The sequence below is a fragment of the Sciurus vulgaris genome, assembly GCF_902686455.1.
Source record: "Sciurus vulgaris genome assembly, chromosome: 12".
In the NCBI taxonomy this organism is placed as follows: domain Eukaryota; kingdom Metazoa; phylum Chordata; class Mammalia; order Rodentia; family Sciuridae; genus Sciurus; species Sciurus vulgaris.
The window spans coordinates 30,890,349-30,911,470 of NC_136473.1; the positions used below are offsets into that span (position 1 = coordinate 30,890,349).

At 40.4% G+C, this 21,122-nt stretch overlaps 1 protein-coding gene across 2 annotated transcripts in view; it reads left to right on the plus strand.

Moving 5' to 3' along the window:
* The first annotated feature begins 17,952 nt into the window (after positions 1 to 17,952).
* The window catches only part of NMT2 (N-myristoyltransferase 2), a 43,833-nt gene continuing 40,663 nt past the window's right edge, over positions 17,953 to 21,122 (plus strand). Inside the window, exon 1 of one of the 2 annotated variants that reach the window (XM_079108178.1) lies at positions 17,953 to 18,108. In XM_079108178.1, coding sequence (XP_078964304.1) covers positions 17,999 to 18,108 — 110 coding nt within the window. In that variant the 5' untranslated portion in view covers positions 17,953 to 17,998. The remainder of the gene's footprint in view (positions 18,109 to 21,122) is intronic. The other variant, XM_079108179.1, reaches the window with a different exon arrangement.

The window sequence follows — 21,122 nt, forward strand, 5'->3', positions numbered from 1 at the left end:
GGAAGCCTGAGCTGACTAAGACACAGGATATTGGAGTTCAGCTGGGTGTTTTATTTGTAGGACATGTCTCAACTCAGGCCAGGTTGGTGAGAACTCCTTCTATAGCCATTTGTGACAATGGAGTTGGGACAGGGACTCTTGAAAATTCAGAAGCAGCCTTACTGTCAGGACTCAGATTGCTGAGAGACTGGGTAGCTGCTGTGGGTCCAGGATAATGGCAGCAACCCATGTATAGGTTGATGGGGAGACCTAGGTAATAAATGACATGGAAGACTGGAGCTACCTATGAAGGTGCTGATCTATTTAAAGGATCCAACAGGGAAGTGGTATGGCTGCAGCCATGGGGAGGAAGCTTCAACTACTTTGAGTGCCCCAAGTTCCTGGCCTCAGCCTCAGTCAGATCTCAGGCTTTGTCCTCTAGCCCAGGCCTTCAGAAGGTCCCTGAAGGCAAGACCACATTCCTAAGCTCTGCAATACTTAAGGAGGAAACAGTTTAATTAACTTATCTCAGCAATACTCTGAGCATGTGCTCACTAAGCCACCTCCCTGCTCAGCCAGTGTCTCCAGGAACTAAAAGTAAAATTGACAACAGAGACTCATTTAATAGCAGAATTCAGTGAATGGAGTTACTGAGGCTTCAGACCTACTCTATACAACAAGCTTCCAAGGCAAATGAAAGAAGGACAACCAGCCCACAGGGTGATCTTTGACCTCTGGTTACCCCAGTATCCCCCAGGCATAAGGAGTATTTAGCTGATTATTCACTGGAGTGTCCGCCCCATCCGATTCAACTGTTCTCTAACACCCTGTTTTCATTTCTCCTTCCTCTGCCAAATGAACCATACCCCTGTATCTCCAGTTCAAATCCCCAAGAGAGAGAATCTAATTTGGTCTTTGATCCCTCTTTGGGGGACTGCTTTCCTAGTTGATCTTGACAGCCTGTGGGCTGTCTGCCCTGGCCTTCCTGGCAGTAGTCACCTGTGCCAGGCCCCTTTCCCTCCAAGGGGGAGGTGAGAATCCAGGCATACTGAGGCAAGCCTGCCCTGCTGTACTGGACAGAAAGTCCTCAGCTCCAAGTAACAGAAATGAGACACAAGGAACCTAAACACTAGGTGATTCATTTTTTTCACATAACAAAAAGACTGCAGGTAAATGGTCTTAGGGCTCAGTGAGTGCTTAGTGGTTATGACCCCATCAGTGACATCTTTCCTTTCTATTGGACAGAGGACACAGAAGTTTAATGAATGCATACCTTAAGATTTATATGACACTCCCCCCCAGGAGGCATCTTTTATTTTTTATTTGTATTCATTCCTTTTAGTTAATACATGACAGTTGAATGTATTTTGACATACTTCCCATTTTTGTGCTTGTACATGATGTGAAGTTACACTGGTCATATATTCATATATGAACATACGAAAGTTATATCTAATTTATTCTACTATCTTTCCCATTCTTAAACCCCCTCCTTTCCCCCAGCTCCCCCCTGTCCAATCCAGTGAACCTCTACCCCCACTCCCATTCCTCACCTCTTACTGCTCCACCCCTCCATTGTGAGTCAGCATCTGCATATCAGAGAGAACATTTGGCCTTTGGTTTTTTGGGACTGTCTTATTTCACTTAGCCTGATAGTCCCCAGGAGACATCTTTATGTCTCAATAACAAGAGACATAAAATAACAAGAGAGGCTGGGAGAGCTGGTAGCTGGTGTTAGGGGAAAATTGATTCTAATGATAAGGGAGAGCTGGCACATTGTGTAGACAGGTTCCTGCCTTGTTAAGTAAACAGGCAAGTTCCAATACTGTACCACAATTACCATGATAACTTGCTAAAACACTATTTGGGATGTTATAAACCATTTTTGAGGCCAAGATTCCTACATTGGGGAAAATGAAACTGATAATACTTACATCACAGAACTGTACAGATTAATATGAATAATATATAAGAAAATCTGTTTTGATGCAATATATATATGTGTGTACATATATTAATTATGTATACATCAATACATTTGTTTCTTCCTACCCATCACCTATAGAGTAAACATACAAAATACTTGGTAACCATATATATTGCTTATCTGGAACATTATCCTCTTGAATTATGTTGGATATTTGTAAAAAGGAAAAAAAGATCAATGTGACATGCAAAGTAAAAGTAAACATGAAATAGTCAAAGACTGGCATGCTAGGAATTAATTTAAAATGTAATCATACTTCATTGTATTTATCAGAAAGCTCAGTAACCACATTTAAGCATCTAACACATTTCCCCCAGGTCATCTGATTACCCATTGTAACCCTTCCCAGCTCGGAACTTCTGAATAATCTCCTCTTCCTTCCTGCAACTAAAGCAAATACAACTTGGATTTTGTTCTTTTTTTTTTTTTTTTTTTTTTTTTTTTTTTTTTTTTTTTCCCCTGCACTGTAGAGTCCTTGGAACAGCTAGGGGTCATTTCTCATCTGCAAAAATGCACAGTAACAGCAGTTTTGCCTCCAAGTTCCCTTCCTTACCAATGGTTCAAAACAGTAGTTAAAATCCATTTCTCACACCTGCATCTTTGACAACATAATCTGGTGGATGCTCCTGTGGTGGATTGAATTTATTCACATTTGATTTTGAGACTTTTTATCAAATTATCCCTGATTATAGCACCTCCCAGTTCCATTTATGGATACTTTCCCTGCCAATTATGCAAAAGACCTTTGGTTTCCTTCTTTCTCCTGCAACTTATTATCAGAGGTGCCTGCTGCCTACCCAACGATCCAAGAATTCTTCCTGTAATTCAAAATTCATCTTAGAACCCACCACCTCCAGGAAATTCATATTGGCAATGGTGTAAAGTCATATCTATCTTAAAAACAATACTCTCTTAATGCCTGCTCTTCAGTGAGACTGCAAAGCCAAGAGACAGATAGATCTTTTTCTCTGCAATGTAAGCTCTGCCAGACTTGTTATGCCTGAACTTTAGTAATACACCTGTGTAGTGCCTGTAAACATCGAAAGTACTTTCGCTTGCACCGCATCTTCTGGGAGTCGCACAGCCTCACAACCACCATGTGATACAGGTAGGGTAGACAACATCATCCCAATTTACAGCCAAGATAACTGATACCCTGTGGGATGAAGGGACTTGCCATGGACTTGTATAGATCACAAAACAAAGCAGCAAAGCCTTTAAGACACCCTTGATCTTCCAGCAAGCAGCTCAGCACTTTCTCTATAACCCATGGACCATTAGTCACTGCACCACAATGAATGCATTATTTACTTTTCTCAGAATGGCTCATCAACCATGGAAGAGGGGAGGATTGACTTTTGCATTCCTTTGCTTTTTTCAGAACCGACTACAATGAGTTGCACTCCGAAATGGTTATGGAGTAGCACCATTCAACATGTGATGTATATTTGTTCCTGGGACTGCCATAATATATGACCACAAACTTGGTGGCTTAAAACAACAGATATTTATTCTCTTATAGTTCTTGGGGACAGAAATCAAAGTGTTAGCAGGACAGGGGTGAATTCTCCCTTGTCTCTTCCAGCTTCTAGTGTTCCCTTGGCTTGGCATTCCTTGGCTCAGGCTGTATAATTTCAATCTCCACTCCCTGCTCCTCACAACCCCATCTTCATTGTTGTTCTCTTCTGTGTATCTGTGGGTCCTTCTCTTTTGTCTGTGTAATCTCCTTCTATATCTTTCTTTTAAGGACCCCTCATTGGATTTAGGGTACTGTCAGGTAATCTAGTATGACCTCAGCTCAAGATCCTTAATCACATCTGTAAAGACCCTTTTGTCACATAACACCACATTCTAAGGTAAGGACATAGACATACATTTGGGGCACTGCTGTTCAATTCATTATAGATGTGGGTTATGGGAAATGTCTGATATGGTTGCAACCTCAAGATGGTTATAATAGGGTAGACCAGGTCAGTACTGGTGGGACACAATCTTCCAAGGGTCACTCATATTTATTTATATCTTGAAAGCAAATCACCTGTCCCATCTTCTCCTAGATGTTTATATAGCAAAATAGTCTTGGAAGTTAGAAGATAGAGATTGTATCTCTCTTCAAAGCAAACCTATAAATATTAGGTTCCCTCCTTGTGTACTGCTGGTGGAAATGTAAAATTGTGCAGTCACTATGGAAAACAATTTGATGTTTCCTCAAAAAATTAAACATAGAATTACCATATGATTCAGCAATTCTACTTCTGGGTATATATCCAAAAGAATTGAAAAAAAGAGTCTCGAAGAAACATCTGCACCCTCATGTTCTTCTTATTATTATTATAGCTGAAAGGGATAAGCCAAGTGCCCATTGATGGATGGATGGATGGATGGATGGATGGATGGATGGATGGATGGTATAATAAGCAAAATATTCTATATACATACAGTAGAGTATTATTCAGCCCTAAAAAGAAATGAATTTATGACACATGCTACACTATGGATGAATCTTGAAGTCATTAGGTTAAGTCAAATAAGCCAGATGTAAAAGGACAATTTCTGAGTTATCTACTTTTGTCTGATTCATAGAGACAGCAAGTAGACTGATGGTTGCCAAGGACTGGAGGGAGTGGGGATTTTTTTGTTTATCTGGTACAAACTTTCATTTTCACAAGATGAAAAAAGTTCTGAAATGGATGGTGGTTGGTGACTTTATAATAAAATGAATGTACTTAAGACCATTGGACTCTATACTTAAAAATTAATTTGGTATATTTTATGTTATGTCTACTTTATCATGATTACCATGGCTCCTTATGTCCAGAATGTCTGACATAAGGCAAGACCTCCAGGGATAGTCGGATATTCTTTAATAATCCTTATTAGCATGAATTCCATTCAGTTTCCTATCAGTCTCTCTCTCTTATTTATTGCTATTGAGAGATAGTTCTGTTCACTCCAGACAAACCTCATCAGGTACAATGGGTATCACAGATATGTCCAAACTGTCTAATCCTTGTATTAAACAGTGCCTTACACAACAACCTACTCTTTCCTTTGCTTGGCACAGTATTTAAAGAATTCATGTACTAATTGTGAATGGTCAACTTTTGTCTATTAAAGAAAAGATTTAACCAAACACACACACACACACACACACACACACACACACATAAATATTACAAATGAAGAGGAGTAAAGAGGAAAAAATACAAAAGGACTTTATTATAGAAAACAAGCTTTTACGTGTTTTGACTCATTTATTTCTTTTCCTATAAACTATATTATTGGGACAAATTAGTTCCAATATTATGGATTGACTTGTCTCCTGGGTCAAATCTATTTACTCTGCAGAAGGAAGTCACAAACTGTACTTCCAATAAGAGAACTTCCATTTAAGTAAAGGAAAGAAGGTTGAGGCAATTCCCTCAGTACACAAATGACTGAATTGCCCATCCTGCATGGGCAAGAAGATGACATTGAATAGTTGTTGTGCATAAGTGAATGTGTGTAATGAAAAAAATATTATTATTTTTTTTATTAAAATGTTTTTATTTTTACAGACACATTTTGATTCATTGTACACAAATGGGGTACAAATTTTCATGAAAAAAATGTTATTTAAAATGAATCATCTTCCACAATTTCTGTGAATCTGTTCTCCAACTTAAGAGTTTTTATAAAAATTCAATGAGACTATAAATCTCAACAAATTTTCATACTGAGGTTTATACGTGTCAATCTTACTTAGTCTTAAATGTAAGTAGGGAAGGCTGCAAATCCTTCTGAAAACATCCACACTAAAATTTATATGGCTGGGGTTGTGGCTTGGTGGTAGAGTGCTTGCCTTGCATGTGTGGGGTACTGGGTTTGATCCTCAGCACCACATGAATAAATAAAATTTTTTAAAAAAATTTATCCTAGGAGACACTATTTACAAATAAATAAGATAATTTAAAGGTTTTTGCTTTGTTTTTTATTTTAATAAAATAAAAAGCTGCATATATATTTTTAATCACTGTTTATCTCCCTTCTCCCACCTGGAGTTACATCAGGGCAGATTCCAGAGCTGGGCCCATGGTGTTTGAATCTTGGTAAGCTTCTGTCTCAGAAACGAGAGGTTTGTCTTCCCTTTTTGTAGGCACATCAGTCTCTGACGTTCTCCTGCGACTATAGGGAAAGGAAAGAATAACACTAACATTGAACTCTCTGGTGGCCTTCCAATGACTTCTGTTATTATAAGCTGGACGTGGTAGGAAACTATTCCTCACTGGACTGGTCCTGCCTCCTCCTAACTGGTCTGTTAGATATAGAGGAAGGAAGCTCAGCACCTTGTGTTCTTAGCCTTGTGCTCTTAGTTATTGCCTCACTTCTGCAAGTATGTGTGTATATGTGTGTGTGTGTGTTATTGGGAATGGAACTCAGGGCTCATGCATGCTAGCAAGTGCTCTACTACTGAACTGCATCCCTAAGCCTATAGGCTTACTCCTAAGACAGCATGAATTGTCCCATTAACCATTAACATCGTCTTACTCAAATAGTATTACAGTACGTCTTTGAACCTGACTTTGTGAGCCTTTGAGAGTACAGCTGTCCCTTGCTATCCATGGGGGATTGGTTTCAGGACAGTTCCCTGGCCCTCTGTGAATATCAATATCTATAGATGCTGAAATCCCTTATATAAAATGACATCATATTTACATATTTACACATATACTCCCATTATTTTACCTCATCTCTGCTTATAATACCTAATACAATGTAAATAGCTATTATACTCTATTGTCTTGGGAATGTGATAAGGAAAAAAAGTCTGTACCTTTTCAGTACAGATACAATTTTTTTCCAATATTTTCCATCTTTAGTTATTTGAATCTATGCACGTAGAACCTGTGGATACAACAGATTGACTGTATGTCCAAAGGGTAAATTCCCCAAGGATGTTGCCAAGTTGTACTCCAGAGAGGTTACACCAATATGTACTTTCACCAACAGTATAGGACCCTCTCCATTTCCCTACATACACACCAGCGCTACTTAAGACATTCCTTGACCTTAACCGTGGCCCAGGGCTCTGACTAGTAAAACTAACTCACTTGGTCGAAAAGACCAGGTAAGCGCACCATTTTAGACATTTTAAAACTGCAAATGCCTAGCTGTTATGGAGGTGGGGAGAGGAGATAAGAAGTCAGGGATGAAGAGGGTTGAGGAGGAAAGGGAGGGGGAAAGAATAAATATTTTCAAATACATCTACTGGACTATTGTACTTTGCCTTTAATTGCCTCATGACCAGTGTTGTGGTTTAGATATTAAGTATCATCCAAAGACTTGTGTTGAAGGCTTGGTCCCTAATGTAGCAATGTTCAGAGGTATGGAATAGATCATGAGGGCTCTGACCTCATCAGTGGATTAATCCATTGAGGAATTCATATTTGATAGCATTTTTGGGAGTTGGTGAAAAGTGTAGGAACCTGGGCCTCATGGAAGGAAGCAGGTCACTGCCAGTGTGCCCTGAAAGGGTGCACTTTATGACCAGCCACTTCCCCTTTCCCCCTCTCTCTCTTTCTCTCTACTTTCTGGCTGCCACAAGGTAAGAAGCTTTCCTTTGCTATGGGCTTCTGCCAAGATGCTCTGTCTCATCACAGGCCTAAAACAATGGAATCAGCCAATGATGGACTGAGACCTCTGAAGCCATAAGCCAAAATAAATCTTGCCTCCTTCATGTTGTTTTCCTAAGGTATTTTGTCTCAGTGACTAAAAGCTGACTAACATAGCCAGGATGAGACCAGAAGAGAGAGTGCTGGTTTGTGAAATTTGGCTCCTATGAGTGGGCTTGGGCCACACTGCTTACTATGGTAAAACTGAGACCTCCTAATCTGATCTCCATCCGTGACACTTAGCTTTCCAAGATGGCGATGACACACAACAAGCCCATCGTTATCTTTGTAAAACATTCTCACGCACACTAGGAAAGGCAACTTTTGAGCAAAATCTGTGTCCAGAATTGGGCAACAGATGGGATCTGTCATATCCTCCAAGCGTCCAGAACACCTCCCTGACTCATTCGTGGAATCTTGTCATGTGTCTGTATCAATTGATAACTTTTCAATGTCCCAGGGTTACCTTTCCAAACCAGTATCAGCATTATCTAAAGAGGACTTTAGATAATGTCCCACTCTATTCTGAGTGCATTAACTTTTTTCCCTACTTTTTGTTTTATCAACTCCCTTGAAGGGACTGTCTATGTGACTTTCTAGCCAGTCAAACTAAGCATTGTGAAATTCATTGTGTATACAAGATTAAGGGCCACTGATCTTGTGGGACATTTTCTCTGTCACTGCCTTTGTTAGCAATGCTGGAATGATCATTAGCAAGGTCAAAGAACTTCACTCATATAGATCAGTGGATTCCAGGTAATAAATGTGAGGGCTACAAATACTATGTTAGGCTGGTGGAGAGAGTGTGGCACCAGGGTCAGGATCCAAGTCTGGATCTGGTTAACCAGTGATGTTTCAGTTTTTCTCTTAGGTAACTTCCCCCAAACTTGGTGTCACCCATTAGAGGAAGTGTTAATAACTGCATAAGTCATATGACAGAAGAGACAGAAGAACAAAACCAAGAAAGGGAAAGATCTTTAGGGAAAAAATATACATTTAATAACTAAAGGAATGATTTTATCTAATTATTACCATTGTATTGTTACACAATATATGCAATATGTGGTAATGTAATGTATACAATTATTACAATACAATAATACATACAGAACAATGCAAAAATCTTAATAACAATTTTGCTTAGCAACATTGAAAAAAAAATTTATTTCCTTAGAACTCTTTAGAAAACACTAGGCAAAATAGAATACTGCTGGCTTTGTAGGTACACAGGTAGGTTTGAATCCAGTTTCAGGCAATTGTTGAGTGAGTCTGGGTAAATTATTCAATCTTGTTTGCTCTCTATTTTCTCATTTAAAAAAATGGGAAGAACAAAATATTCTTTTCAGGCTGTCATGAGGATTAAAAATCAATGGGTTTAGATTTTCAGTTATACAAAATGAGTAAGTCCTAAAGATTCGTTGTACAAGATTGTGCCTATAGTTAACATAATATTGTACTGAACAGTTTGAAAGTCTATTAAGAGGGTATATTGGGGCTGGGATTGTAGCTCAGTGGTAGAGGGCTTGCCTAGCCTATGTAAGGCACTGGGTTAGAGTCTCAGCACTGCATGTAAATAAATAAATAAAATACACGTCCATCAACAATTTTTAAAAAATTTATTTTAAAGAGGGTAAGTCTTGCCAAGAGCAATGGCACACACCTTTAATCCCAGCAGCTCCGGAGGCTGAGACAGGAGGATCACATGTTCAAAGTCAACCTCAGCAAAAGTGAGGTTTAGGAACTCAGTGAGACCCTGTCTCTAAATAAAATACAAAATACAACTGGGGATGTGGCTCAGTGACCAAGTGCCCCTGAGTTCAATCCCCAGTACCCCTGCCCCCACTTACCCCCCCAAAAGAGGGTAAGTCTTAAGTTGTTTTTACCACAATTAAAAATGTTAAATGGCAATATGTACAAAACGGATATCTGATACACAAGGAGACTTTAATTGGCAGTTGTTATTAATGTTGTTAAAAACTGGATAGCACCTTTTTTGTTTGTTTTACTTATCTTTTAATGAAAGCAATGCTAAGTTTAGCAAATTACTCTGGTTTTTCATGATTCTCTGTTGCAAACTGAGGGACCAGGAAACTGTTACTTGTTCCAGATTTTGCAAGTGACTGATTTGAGTATAGATTAGATGAAACAACCCTTCCTACATTATAGTTTACCAGGGGGCTCAACTAGACTGTCCACTATAGAGAGCTTCCTTATGGGATTTTGTCCTTCAGGAAGTTGGACAGCATGCAGTCTGGATTTGAATCTCAGTAGCACCAAGAATTTCATTATTAAAAGTTCACATAAAGGGGTTTACTTGCTCCTAAAAGACTTTAGGGTTTAATTGGTTGGTTTTTCACATGTTCGGGTTTTCTTCCTTAGCACTTTATTTTATTTATTTATTTATTTATTTTTTTTGCAGTACTGGGGATCGAACTCAGGGCCTTGTGCTTGCGAGCCAAGCACTCTACCAGCTGAGCTATCTCCCCAGCCCTCCTTAGCACTTTATTAGGAAAATTTTCAAAGAAAGAAAAATTCGACTAATTGCACAGTGAACTTCCATACATCCATGCATTAAATTCTACAAGAAACATGTTTGCTGTCTTTGTTTTATTACATAACTATCCATCTCTCCATCCCTCTGTTTATCCATGATCATACGATTTTTTTAAAACACACAGCAGTGGTGTTGTTGTTAAAAGCTTAACAACTGGCTCCCATGGGGTTGTCACCAGGGGGGTCCTGGGCAGAGGCAACCTCAACTCAGAACAACAGAATCCTTAGCAAGCATTGTAGAAAGGAATTTAAAGGTATGGCAGGTAGAAGCACAGACAGGTTTATTTAGGAAAGCAGGGAGTACACATTCAAGGGAGAACACAGGCTATTTTGAGAGTGAGATGCTTTTGGAGTCTTGGGCTCTTCTTTTTAAAGGAAATTTCATGAGGGGTGGACATGGGGAGGTACGCCATTGTTTCAGTCACTTTTGCACTGCTGTGACCAAAGGACTGGACAAGAACAATGTAGAGGAGGAAAAGTTTATTTTGACTCATGGTTTCAGAGATTCGGTCCATGGTTAACTGACTCCACAGGTCTGGGCTTGAAGTGAGGCAGAACATAAAGGCAGAAGGGTATGGTGGAGGAAAGCAGCTCATGACGTCGTAACCAGGAGAGAGAGAGAGAGAGAGAGAGAGAGAGACACTCCCTGCTCACCAGGGACAAAAATATAAATTCTAAAGGCACACCCACAGTGATCTATGTATGTCCTCCAACCACAACCTATTTGCCTATAGTTTCCACCAATTAATCCATTTCAGTGGATTACTCCACTGAACACTCTTGCATTGTCTCACACATGAATTTTAGGGTGATACCACATATCCAGACTATAACAGTAAAGATGCCATTAGCCTAGGGATCACAAGACAGTTTATGGTGACCTGGCTGTTCTCAGGATGCTTACATTGACATCTTCTCCATTGTCTGATTAACAGATAACATTGGGAATGTCCCCTGTATTATGGGTTTTGTATCTCCCTCTGCCCAATCTGTTCAGTGGACTGATCAACATACATAAGGAAAATTTTCATAAGTGGGTGAATTTCTAGTAAGTTTAAGATTGTGAGTGAAAACTTTTAGATTTTCCAAAAATTTGGGAGTGGGGAAAAAAAAAAAAAAAAAAAAAAAAAACTAGCTTGGGAGTGACAAGCCCAGAAGGAATAGTGGCTTTGGAGTAAAGGTGTGAGGAAATTTAGCACAAGGCTTTCAGGTTGAAGTTACAGTCTCCTTTTCTACTGTTTTTCACTTCTTCTGTTCTACAGCAGGGTGGTGGGGAAGCCTTGATTTTTATCCTGATTTCTGTCATGTGAGCATGTAACAGTGGTTCACTTTATGCTTTCAATATGACCCTTGCTGCTCTGCCACTGCATCTTATTTTTAAAATGTGCATGTTTCACACTTTCTCTTCCTCTCTCCCTGCTCCTCCCCAATCTTGCCCCCTCCCTAATCTCAGGGGAAGCAGGATTACCTTTCTTCCCCATCCTAGGCAGAGTTACCGTCCCTGAGTACACATCCACCATGGGAATGAAGTAATCCAGACTTTGGGGATGGTACCAGAAGATCTCAGAAATGACTGTCTCCCAAATTAACAAGTGAATTACAACTCCAGACAGAGGACACATGGAATGTAGCCTTTGAGTCACCTCTTTAAACGCCCCCTGTTCCTGCTGATGGGCAGAATCACAGCCTCTGGGACAGGAGTCCCCTGTGTTTGTCCTTTGCGAGCAAACCAATAAGCTTTCTTTTTTCTTTTTCTCAAAACCGTGTCCTCATTATTGGATTGGCATTGAGTACAAGGACTGAGCTTTCAACAAGGAACACTCTTGCTACTGTCAATATCCACCCACCAAAGTCATAGCACTGAACTTGGAATTGGAGGACGTGCCCATAATGGACTCTTGCAAGCTCATGTGAGCCAGTTTCAGTGCTCCATTTTTTTCATTCTTTTACCATTCTTACTCTCCTCCCCTTCTCCATTCACGGTGTCCTCCACCTTTAAGACAATCTACTGGGGACAGCTGAAACTCCCATATATTCTAAGCAATTCAAGTGCGTGGCAGGCTGAGTCTACTCCCCCAGGGATAAATACAACCCCAAAAGAGTGCTTAGGAGAGTTACAAAGAAGGAATCTCTTATATGAAGAATAAAGGGTAAGTAAGGAGAAAGTACACTGTCCTCTGGCTTTTTAGACTCATGTCCTCTTCTCCCCAATCCTCACACATTTTGTTTTTGAAGGAATGGGAAGGTGAACCCTGTACTCCCATATAATCCTGGAAAAAATAATCTCTGGTTCTAAGAGAAACAAGGTAAACAGCATCTCTCCTTTCTATCACTGTACCTTTGGATTTTATGAAAATCCATGGTAAGGGGAAATTTTTCTGGAACTAGACTATCGAAAGGTATTGGGCTTGCTAAAAGGTATATTCTCTCATTCAGCAGATTTCTATGAAGGGTCCTCTAAATTCCAGGCTCTGATTGGTGATGTGGATTCAGAGATAAGTAAATGAGTTATTCAAGAGGCGATGGTCTAGTGTCATAAGCATGTAAATGTCTAATAGAGAGGGTGTCATTTGGGCTAAGAAGAAAGTAAGGAGGGCATTCCAGGCTGAGGACCAAGTGAAAGATCTGGTGCAGAGGAAGAGCCTGGTGCATCCAGAGGTTAAAGAAGCAAACTGTGGGGGAGTAAGGAAGGCATGGGAAGACTGAGGCAGGGTAGAGCTAGTTTGTAAATGTCCTTAAATACTACCCTAGGCAATTTGGACTCAATGCAGAAACCATCTGGGAGCTACAAGGGTCTTAAGTCAGGGGACTTGCATGATTGGGTTGCTACAGAAGGATTTTTAAGTAGTGCTTTTGAAAAGAGACTGGAAGCAGAGACCACTCACATGGAAGGCTGTTGGAGCTACGGCGTCGTACACAGTCAATTCCCTCTGCTTTCACTCATTTCCTCTCACCCCTCTACCTTCTTGTTCCCTCCTCCTCCTCTGTTTTTTTTTTTTTTTTTTTTTTTTTTTTTTTTTTTTGTCCTTTCTCTTCCATACCTACTCTCTTCACTTTACTATCTCCTTTCTCCAAGTTTTCTTTCTGGGATTGTTCAGAAGCTCTGATTTGGAATAGGCTGAAATAGATCCTTTTGCTTCCTTGAGTTCTAGCAAAATTTTCTGGTTCAACAGCATGCTTCTGGAACATATTTATTTATTTGCTTATTTATTTATTTTGACATCAATATCATATTTATTAATAAAAACATTTATTAACTTTGGAAATACAGTATTAAATGATGCACTGTTAATAAGCCTGTACGTATTTAAGGAGTTCAGCAAGTAGTGAGGTTTCAGTGTGACCTTGTTTGTAGAATTAAGACACCTTCCAGTTCCTAAATAAATGCATGTTTCCATCTATCTGGCATCATTTCAGAGTCCTCTAGAATTTTCAGTGTCATTGCCCTCAAGCCAAAACTTGTCTTATAGAGAGGCAAGACACACCCATCGCAAGTCAAGTTTTATAATGTAGCTAATTTGCATTATGCACTGTGGCACCACCCTGCTGAACAGTAAGAATAATAAGCAGAATAATGAGAGGCAAGAAGTGAAAATTAGAATGACCACAAGAAATGCTTTCAAATGCATGATTCCAAAAGGTGCAGTAGGGCTACTCAATAATTAGAAATGGAGTCACCTTAAAAATAAAGATAAAGCCAAATATGAGTCTGAAGTAGGTCGGCTATCAGGAATAGTCAGTGCAAACTGCTGGTTTGACGTGAGTCTTTTTCAGACATACCCAGGTATACAGACAATAATCATAATTGACAGTAATTAGTGAGTCAAGTTTTTTAAGATTTTCATTTGGTCTTTGCTTTTCTACTGGATGACGGTTGTCGCTGCATAATAAAATACTCCAAAATAAAATGGCTTGAAGTAATGACCACTTATTATTTTTCGCAAGTCTATGGGTTATATGGAGAGTTATGCTGACCTCAGTTGGACTCCTCCCTCACATATTTATCGTTAGTTAACTGAGGATTGAGAATACAAGGAACCTGATTTGGCTCAGCTCTACTCTGCTTCACATCCAGCCAGAGGCTAATCCAAGAACAGAAGCATGCAAGGTCTCATTCTGTCACCCTATCTCTTAACTTCTTTAAATTTTTCATCTTTTTATTTCTTTAAACTTCATTCTATTTCCTCAGATTCATATTCCAGTTCCTTAAATATCTCTGCAGTTGTGTCTAATATAAATAGTTGTTTCTAATAAAAAATAGACAAGAGTAGCCTATATATGGTAAGCATAAATAGGTTCAAAATGAATCTTTATATTTCCTGTATTAATTCAACATTGCCTTTGGAGTCCTACTGTCAAAATCCCTTAATTGCTTCTCTTTATAATCCCGCTCACCTCTAACCCCACTTACTATTTGCATTGTAGTATTCAGAAAAGAAAATATGGAAGAATATTCAAATACTTTTGGAGGTCAAGAAGTATATAGTATTACTTTACAGTTAATGCATAGTACTCTTCCAAAGACAGATTGACTTATGTAAAATTTACATTGTAATTAAGACATCTGTAATTTGTCACTGCCTATTCTCCTATAGATAACAGGAACTACCCCTAGTCTCTTTCTGTATTATATGTGGCTTTAAAATCTTTATTTTCACCTAAAAGTGTACTTTGTAAGCAAAAACAGGCTTATGCATAAGTTCCTATTATAATAAGAAGTTACATCCCTCATATACATTAGGATTGCTATGAAAAAAACCCCAAAGGAATAAAGAAAGAAAAGGGTAGTTGTACCCCATTTGTGTACAATGAATCAAAATGCAGTGTGTAAAAAAAAAAAAAAATTTAATAAAAAAAAGAACAAAAATCGCCACTGTCAAAACAAACAAACAAACAAACAAACAAACAAACAAAAAACGAAAGAAAAGGGGACGGGGAGGAAAGAAGGAAGAAAATAAACACTGAAGGAGAAAGGGAAAAACTGGAACACTTGCATACTGTTGGTAGGACTGTAAATGCAGCTGCTACCAAAAACATACAGAAGTCCTTCAAAAAAAATTAAACGTGGAATTACTGTATGATTCAGCAACTTCGCTTCTGGGTAGACATGCAAAAAAAAAAAAATAAAACTAGAAACAAGGCCTTGAAGAGATATTTGTACACCTGTGTTTATAACAGCATTGTTCATAATAGCCAAAAGATGTAAGAAACCCTATGTCCATCAGTAGATAAACAGATAAACAAAAAATGTTGTCTATACATAAAATGGAATCTTATTGAGCTTTAGAAAGGAATAAAATCTGACCGGCGCTGTAACATAAATGAAACTTGAGGACATTATGTTGTGTGAAATAAGCCACTCATAAAAAGAGAAAGCAGTTTACATGAGGTATCTAGAGTAGTCAAACTCCTAGAAACAAAGTAGAATGGTGGTTGCCAGAATCTGGAAGGGGAGGGAAATGGGGAAATGTTTAATGGGTGTGGAGTTCAGTTTTGTAAAATGAAAGAAAAATTCTGGGGATTAGTAGTGTTAAGTATACTCACAGTGTTGTACTATACAGTTAAAAATGGCAAAGATAGTAAAGACTTTTTTATGTTGTATGTTTTACCACAATTAAAAAACAAAGAAATTACCCAACCTGGGGTCACAAGCCTGTAATCCCAGAGGCTCAGGAGGCTGAGGCAGCAGGATTGCAAGTTTTAAGCTAGATCAGCAATTTAGCTAGGCCCTAAGCGAGAACCTGTCTCTAAATAAAATACAAAAAAAGGGCTGGGTATGTGGCTCAGTGGTTAAGCGCCCCTGGGTTCAATCCCTGGTCCCAGGGCAGAAAAAAAAAAAAAAAAAAAAAAAAAAAAAGAAGTTATAATACTTTAAAAGAAACAAGACCGATTATACAACTATGGTCTTATATCTGTAATAGGAGATGAGCCAGGCAGAACAGGAAATTCCCAAGTGCTCTTTTAACATGCTGACAACCACTCTACAGAACTCTTTTTCCCCTAAATAAGCTTTGGAACTGAGAGTCCAGAAGTGCCACTTGGCTTCCATTCTCCAAACTCTGGGATTAAGCCAGGGAAAGAAGCAAAATATTTTAGAAACATATTCTATACATGACAATAGATTTAGGAACCCCTAGGGTCATGTGCAAATTTTTTCCTCCTTCAAAAGATTAATGCTGGGAAACATTTGTATTATATAATACTTCAATCCAGTACTGTTCAAATGTCTGAGCAAACTTATTTCCATTCTGGGGAACAGATGTTCCCTGCTTGTCATTGTTTTCTGGTGTTTAACTGTTTTTTGAAGTCCTCATTTAATTTCTCCAAGATTATTTGTTTTGTTAGCTTTTTTTGAGAGGTTCTTAGTTAATGCTTGAAAATTCAAACAAATATATGTCTACTGAGTTTCCTTTGCCTTGTACTTTAAAAAAATCTTTGAGAGAACCTTTCTGACTGGCTATTGTGGTCGATCTGTGGGGCTTGGTCAGGTTCCTTGTGGTAACTCAAGCAGGTTACAATTTTCCAACTATTCATGTTCCTAGAGATGAGCTGCAGGAACTCCATTGATCTGTATTTGCCTTTATCCTCAAATTTGAAGCTCAAGGCCACTTAGGACTCTGTCTCAGAAATAGTTGCAATTGTTAAAAGTAATACTGTATTTCCTCCATGTTTTGGCCCCATTTGCACTTCTTACAGAACCTTAGCTGGATCAACATCAAACAGCTAATGGACTTTGAAATCGCTGTGCAATTTTTGTCTTTAGATACTTCTATATCGTATTTTTAGGACATAGTCTCCCTTCTAGGGGAAAAAGCCACAAAATAGTCTCAGTACCTTTAGCAAATAAATGACCAAATTTCTGGTGATCTTTTAGTCTCCTTTTCCTCATTGCACAATTTCTGCTTTTGTGAAAACCACCGTATAGACTTCTGGCGATCCTGCAGGAACTTTGAACATTATCTATCTCAGGAAAGCAAAGGAAGGACTGCTGTGTACAGAACGAAAACAAATGGAATCTGAACTTCACCTGCCTTTTCTTTGGCAATCTAGGCTATGACCTTCACTTTGGGGGTGGCAGAGTGGCTTACCTGAAACGGTGTCCCCATTTCCCTCAAAATGTTTGTTCTGGTCCCAGAGGACTGTATTTATCCCAAATGGGAGAAGTTTTATGATTGTGAGAATGGTTGAACAGGAAGGTGGGAAGTTGAAGGCAGTCTGGTATGACTTTGACTTTGGTTTTACAATCGATAGATATAGATAAGTGAAATGGAATTTTTAAAAGCAAATGCGTACGAGGGGGCAGGAAGAGCTTCGGGGAGTCACTGGCCTTGGCATGCCTACTCCTTTGTAAAATTCCCTGCAAAAGCAGAAGCGCTCTGAAACAGGCGGAGATGTAAAATCGCGTGGCTTGTGTTCCTAAAATGCGGATGCATAGCAGTCTTCACGTCGTGGCCTTGAGAGTTGAGGATAGGTCAGAGGAGCAGCTCAGGCTTCCGGGTGCAGAGCCGGACGGCTCCTCAAGGCCTCGGGCTAGGAGTCCCCCAGCTCCATTAACCCTCCTCCAAACTCCCGCCCCGCCGGGCTAGGGAAAACTCGCTTCCTCCAGCCGGGCATGGTCGGAGGGGGGGCGTGGCTAGACTATGGGCGGGGAAGGAGGGCGGGGTCATTCGGGGGCGGGGCCGGGCGGGCCGGGGCGGGGCGGGCGCGGCGCCCGGCTCAGGACTCGGAGTAGGACGGCGGGCGGCACTAGAGGGAGCTGCCGCCGTGCCCGCCCCACCGTGCCGCGCCCGCCGCTCCGAGCGCCGCCTCCTCAGTCCGCGCCGCCGCGATGGCGGAGGACAGCGAGTCTGCGGCCAGCCAGCAGAGCCTGGAGCTGGACGACCAGGACACGTGCGGGATAGACGGGGACAATGAGGAAGAGACTGAGCACGCCAAAGGGTAGGAAGCGGCGCGCGGGCGCCACCGGGAAGGACAGGGCGGAAACCACACGCGCCTCGGGTCTCCGTTCGGGCTTGTTTCTCCGGGGTGTGGGGCCCCGCGGTTGCTCAGCTCTGCAGTGATTTAGCCCCGGCTCGAGACCATTGTGAAGTACAGGTCGAAGGATCGCAGGAGGGGGGAGGCCCAGGGTGGGCGGGGAGGCGGGGACCACGGACTGGGGACGGCGACGCGGTTGTCACCTGCCGCGCGTCCCCGCCGGCTGGCCTCGCCCATCCCCGCTGCTGGCTTTGGCCCCGTGGGGGCTGCGTGCTGCCCTTGCCAGAGAGTGACTCTCGGTGGGAACCGAGGAGAGGCTCGACGCCCTTCCCTTTGTGGCGGCGGCGTCCTCGACCGTCCGCAGCGCGTGGGATGGAAGTGGTCCTCCCTGTTCCTTGCCATCCTTCCTTGAGTCTTTTCACACCCTCCCCCCCTTCTCCTCCCCCAAGCACCACCATCCCCAGTAAAGTACAAACGGGCAGAGCCCGTGTAGGGAGTGCAACCGAGATGTGCCCCTGGCGGTTTCTGGGCTGCTGACAGCGAACTGCGCAAAGTTCTGCCTCTGCCGCCGGGCAGGGGGCGCCGAAGGGGTCCCGGCGCGGCCGGTTCCTGGGGACACTCAGTTTTGCCACCTTCCAGTGGGTCCTTAGAGGCCTGTATAGAGCAGAGCTAACCCCCTTGAACCAAGCTCCCGCGGACCTGACCGCATCCTGCTTGCAAACCCAGTGTTTGCTCTCCGAAGCCAAATGCACCAAGTGTTTTAACACTTGATCGGGTTTCTTCATCCTTTGCGCTTGCCCTCCTTTCTACCCTGCAGACTTGATTTGCTCCCTTGTTGAAGAAAAGATTGCTCTGGTTAAGGCTGGTATTGAAGTTCTCTTTTTTAGAGGCGGGGTGTTTGTCATTTTAAATAAAAGACTCTTGTCCTTTTATAGGTGTTTGTATTATCCTTCTACCCTGTTGGATTCAAATTATGCGCCCGCACACAGCAGTTATTGCTGCCCCGTTCGAACTGAGATTTTGTGTGAACCGTGGTGACTGTATAAGTGGGTCAGCCTAAAAACACGATTAGGGAGGCTTGAGTCACAGATGGCTTATTTATTCAGTTGGTGGAGAGATTCTTTAAATGATTGATGATTGAAAGTGTATTTGCATTCTAGTTAAAGTCTACTATAAGATTTATTTAAGAAAGGAACCTTTATTGACCTTTAGTGCGTTAGAAAATATTAAATGATGGATCAAGAAAAAGAAAAGCTGACTACATGTATCTTCCATTGGCAAGCTGTTTTTTTAAACAGCAAACACTTAAGTGGCAGCTGCAAGTACTGAATGTTATTCAAGTCTAGAAAAGATTTTGAAAGAGAGGAAAGGAAATTGTACAGAAATCTGAGCCTGTATTCTCTTTAGTGGTAGAAATTTGCCTGTGATAGATAGCTAAATAAAATATGTTTCTGAAACAATAGCTCTGTTGCCAGAAATGGTTCCAGATGCAAGCTGATGGATTACTCACATAAGTTCAGCACCTGTTATCTTTCTGGGGAGAACCTGGACTCCTCCCCCTGTAATTTCTGCATATTCTTTGGTATTCTGGGTTAGAAATTTGATTAGGGCCTCATTGCTTACACAGTCAAGAATGTTCATGGTACAGAGAATTACTCATCTATGTGCCCATTGATCTGTGACTGTTCCCTGACACCTTGCTGGAAGGCTGTGTGAAGTTCCCAGAATAACATCCAAAGGCATCTTGAGCCCTCTTCAGAGGTTTCCAGTTTTGTACATCAACATGTTAATTATGTGTTAGCATGGTTAATCAAAATTTAGAGATGCCCCGTGGACTGAAATGTTTTAACTGAGAGCAGGTAACGTGATAGTAAATTCTAGTGAGAGAAAGATTAATATAATGGATTTATTGTAGTCTCTTAACATATAAGAAGATTCATAAACTCCAAGTTGCTGCTCTTGTTGGACTGCTTTTTTGGATTTGAATTTAGCAGTGCGTGCCAGATTTGGGGGAGTGATTGTGTTTGATTTGGCTCCTGTACTGATGATACTGCTCCGTAGAAACCTAGGTTTTTGTTTTTTTTTTAGGTAGTTCAAGTTTGTAAATGTTAAAATTTGAAAGAGTCCTCTTTTCTATACTTAGCCTCTTCATTCTCTACCAATTTAAATAAGCAACAAACAATGAGCCTTTAGAGGAATGAGTAGGTTAATGCTTCACCTTTAAAAGACAGATTATCACTTTGAGGCCAGTTGGTGGTGGTCAGTGCACAGAGCAGTAATTTACAAGTTTCCTTGTAGCCTGAAAGATTTAATTCACCCCCATCATTCAGGGTAATGTATTTGCTAGTTATTTTAACAAATTGGGTTGAAATGATAGCCTCAGGTAAAAGAAAAATACCCAGTGAGATTATTATTCTGCACTAAAATCTAAATATTACTACATATGCTTTTATTTTCATATAGTTTTATGAACTAAAAGGAGTATTTAATTTTGTAGATAATGCTGAAAGTATGTGAGTGAAATGAGATATTTTATGTTTAATTAAAAAGGAATAAGTATTATAAAATGCTTGAATCTTATTACCTTTGTGTCTTATTTTCATGGAAAATGTGCTTATTTTAACTTTTTGGTTCATTCAAGTATAGATGTGGTATATACTGTAAACATTTCATGAATTCCCAAAAAATGCAGAAGGGGAGAGATTATCAGTTTCAGTACGTGAGACTATATTTAGAGAAGTGTACTGTTATTATTTTTGAACAATATGCAGCAAATTAGAAACAAGCTAATAGAGGATTACCTAGAAAGATTCTATTACTTGCTTAAATGTATGATTTACAATTGGTTAAAAATGAGCAGGTCTTAGTGAAGAACTTGAGGGAGCCCTGAAAAAGCAAATTAAAAGCTATAAGGCAGTCTTGTCTATACTGTTATTTCCTTATAAAAACTTTCTACATAGATAAAAATTAGCTTCAGT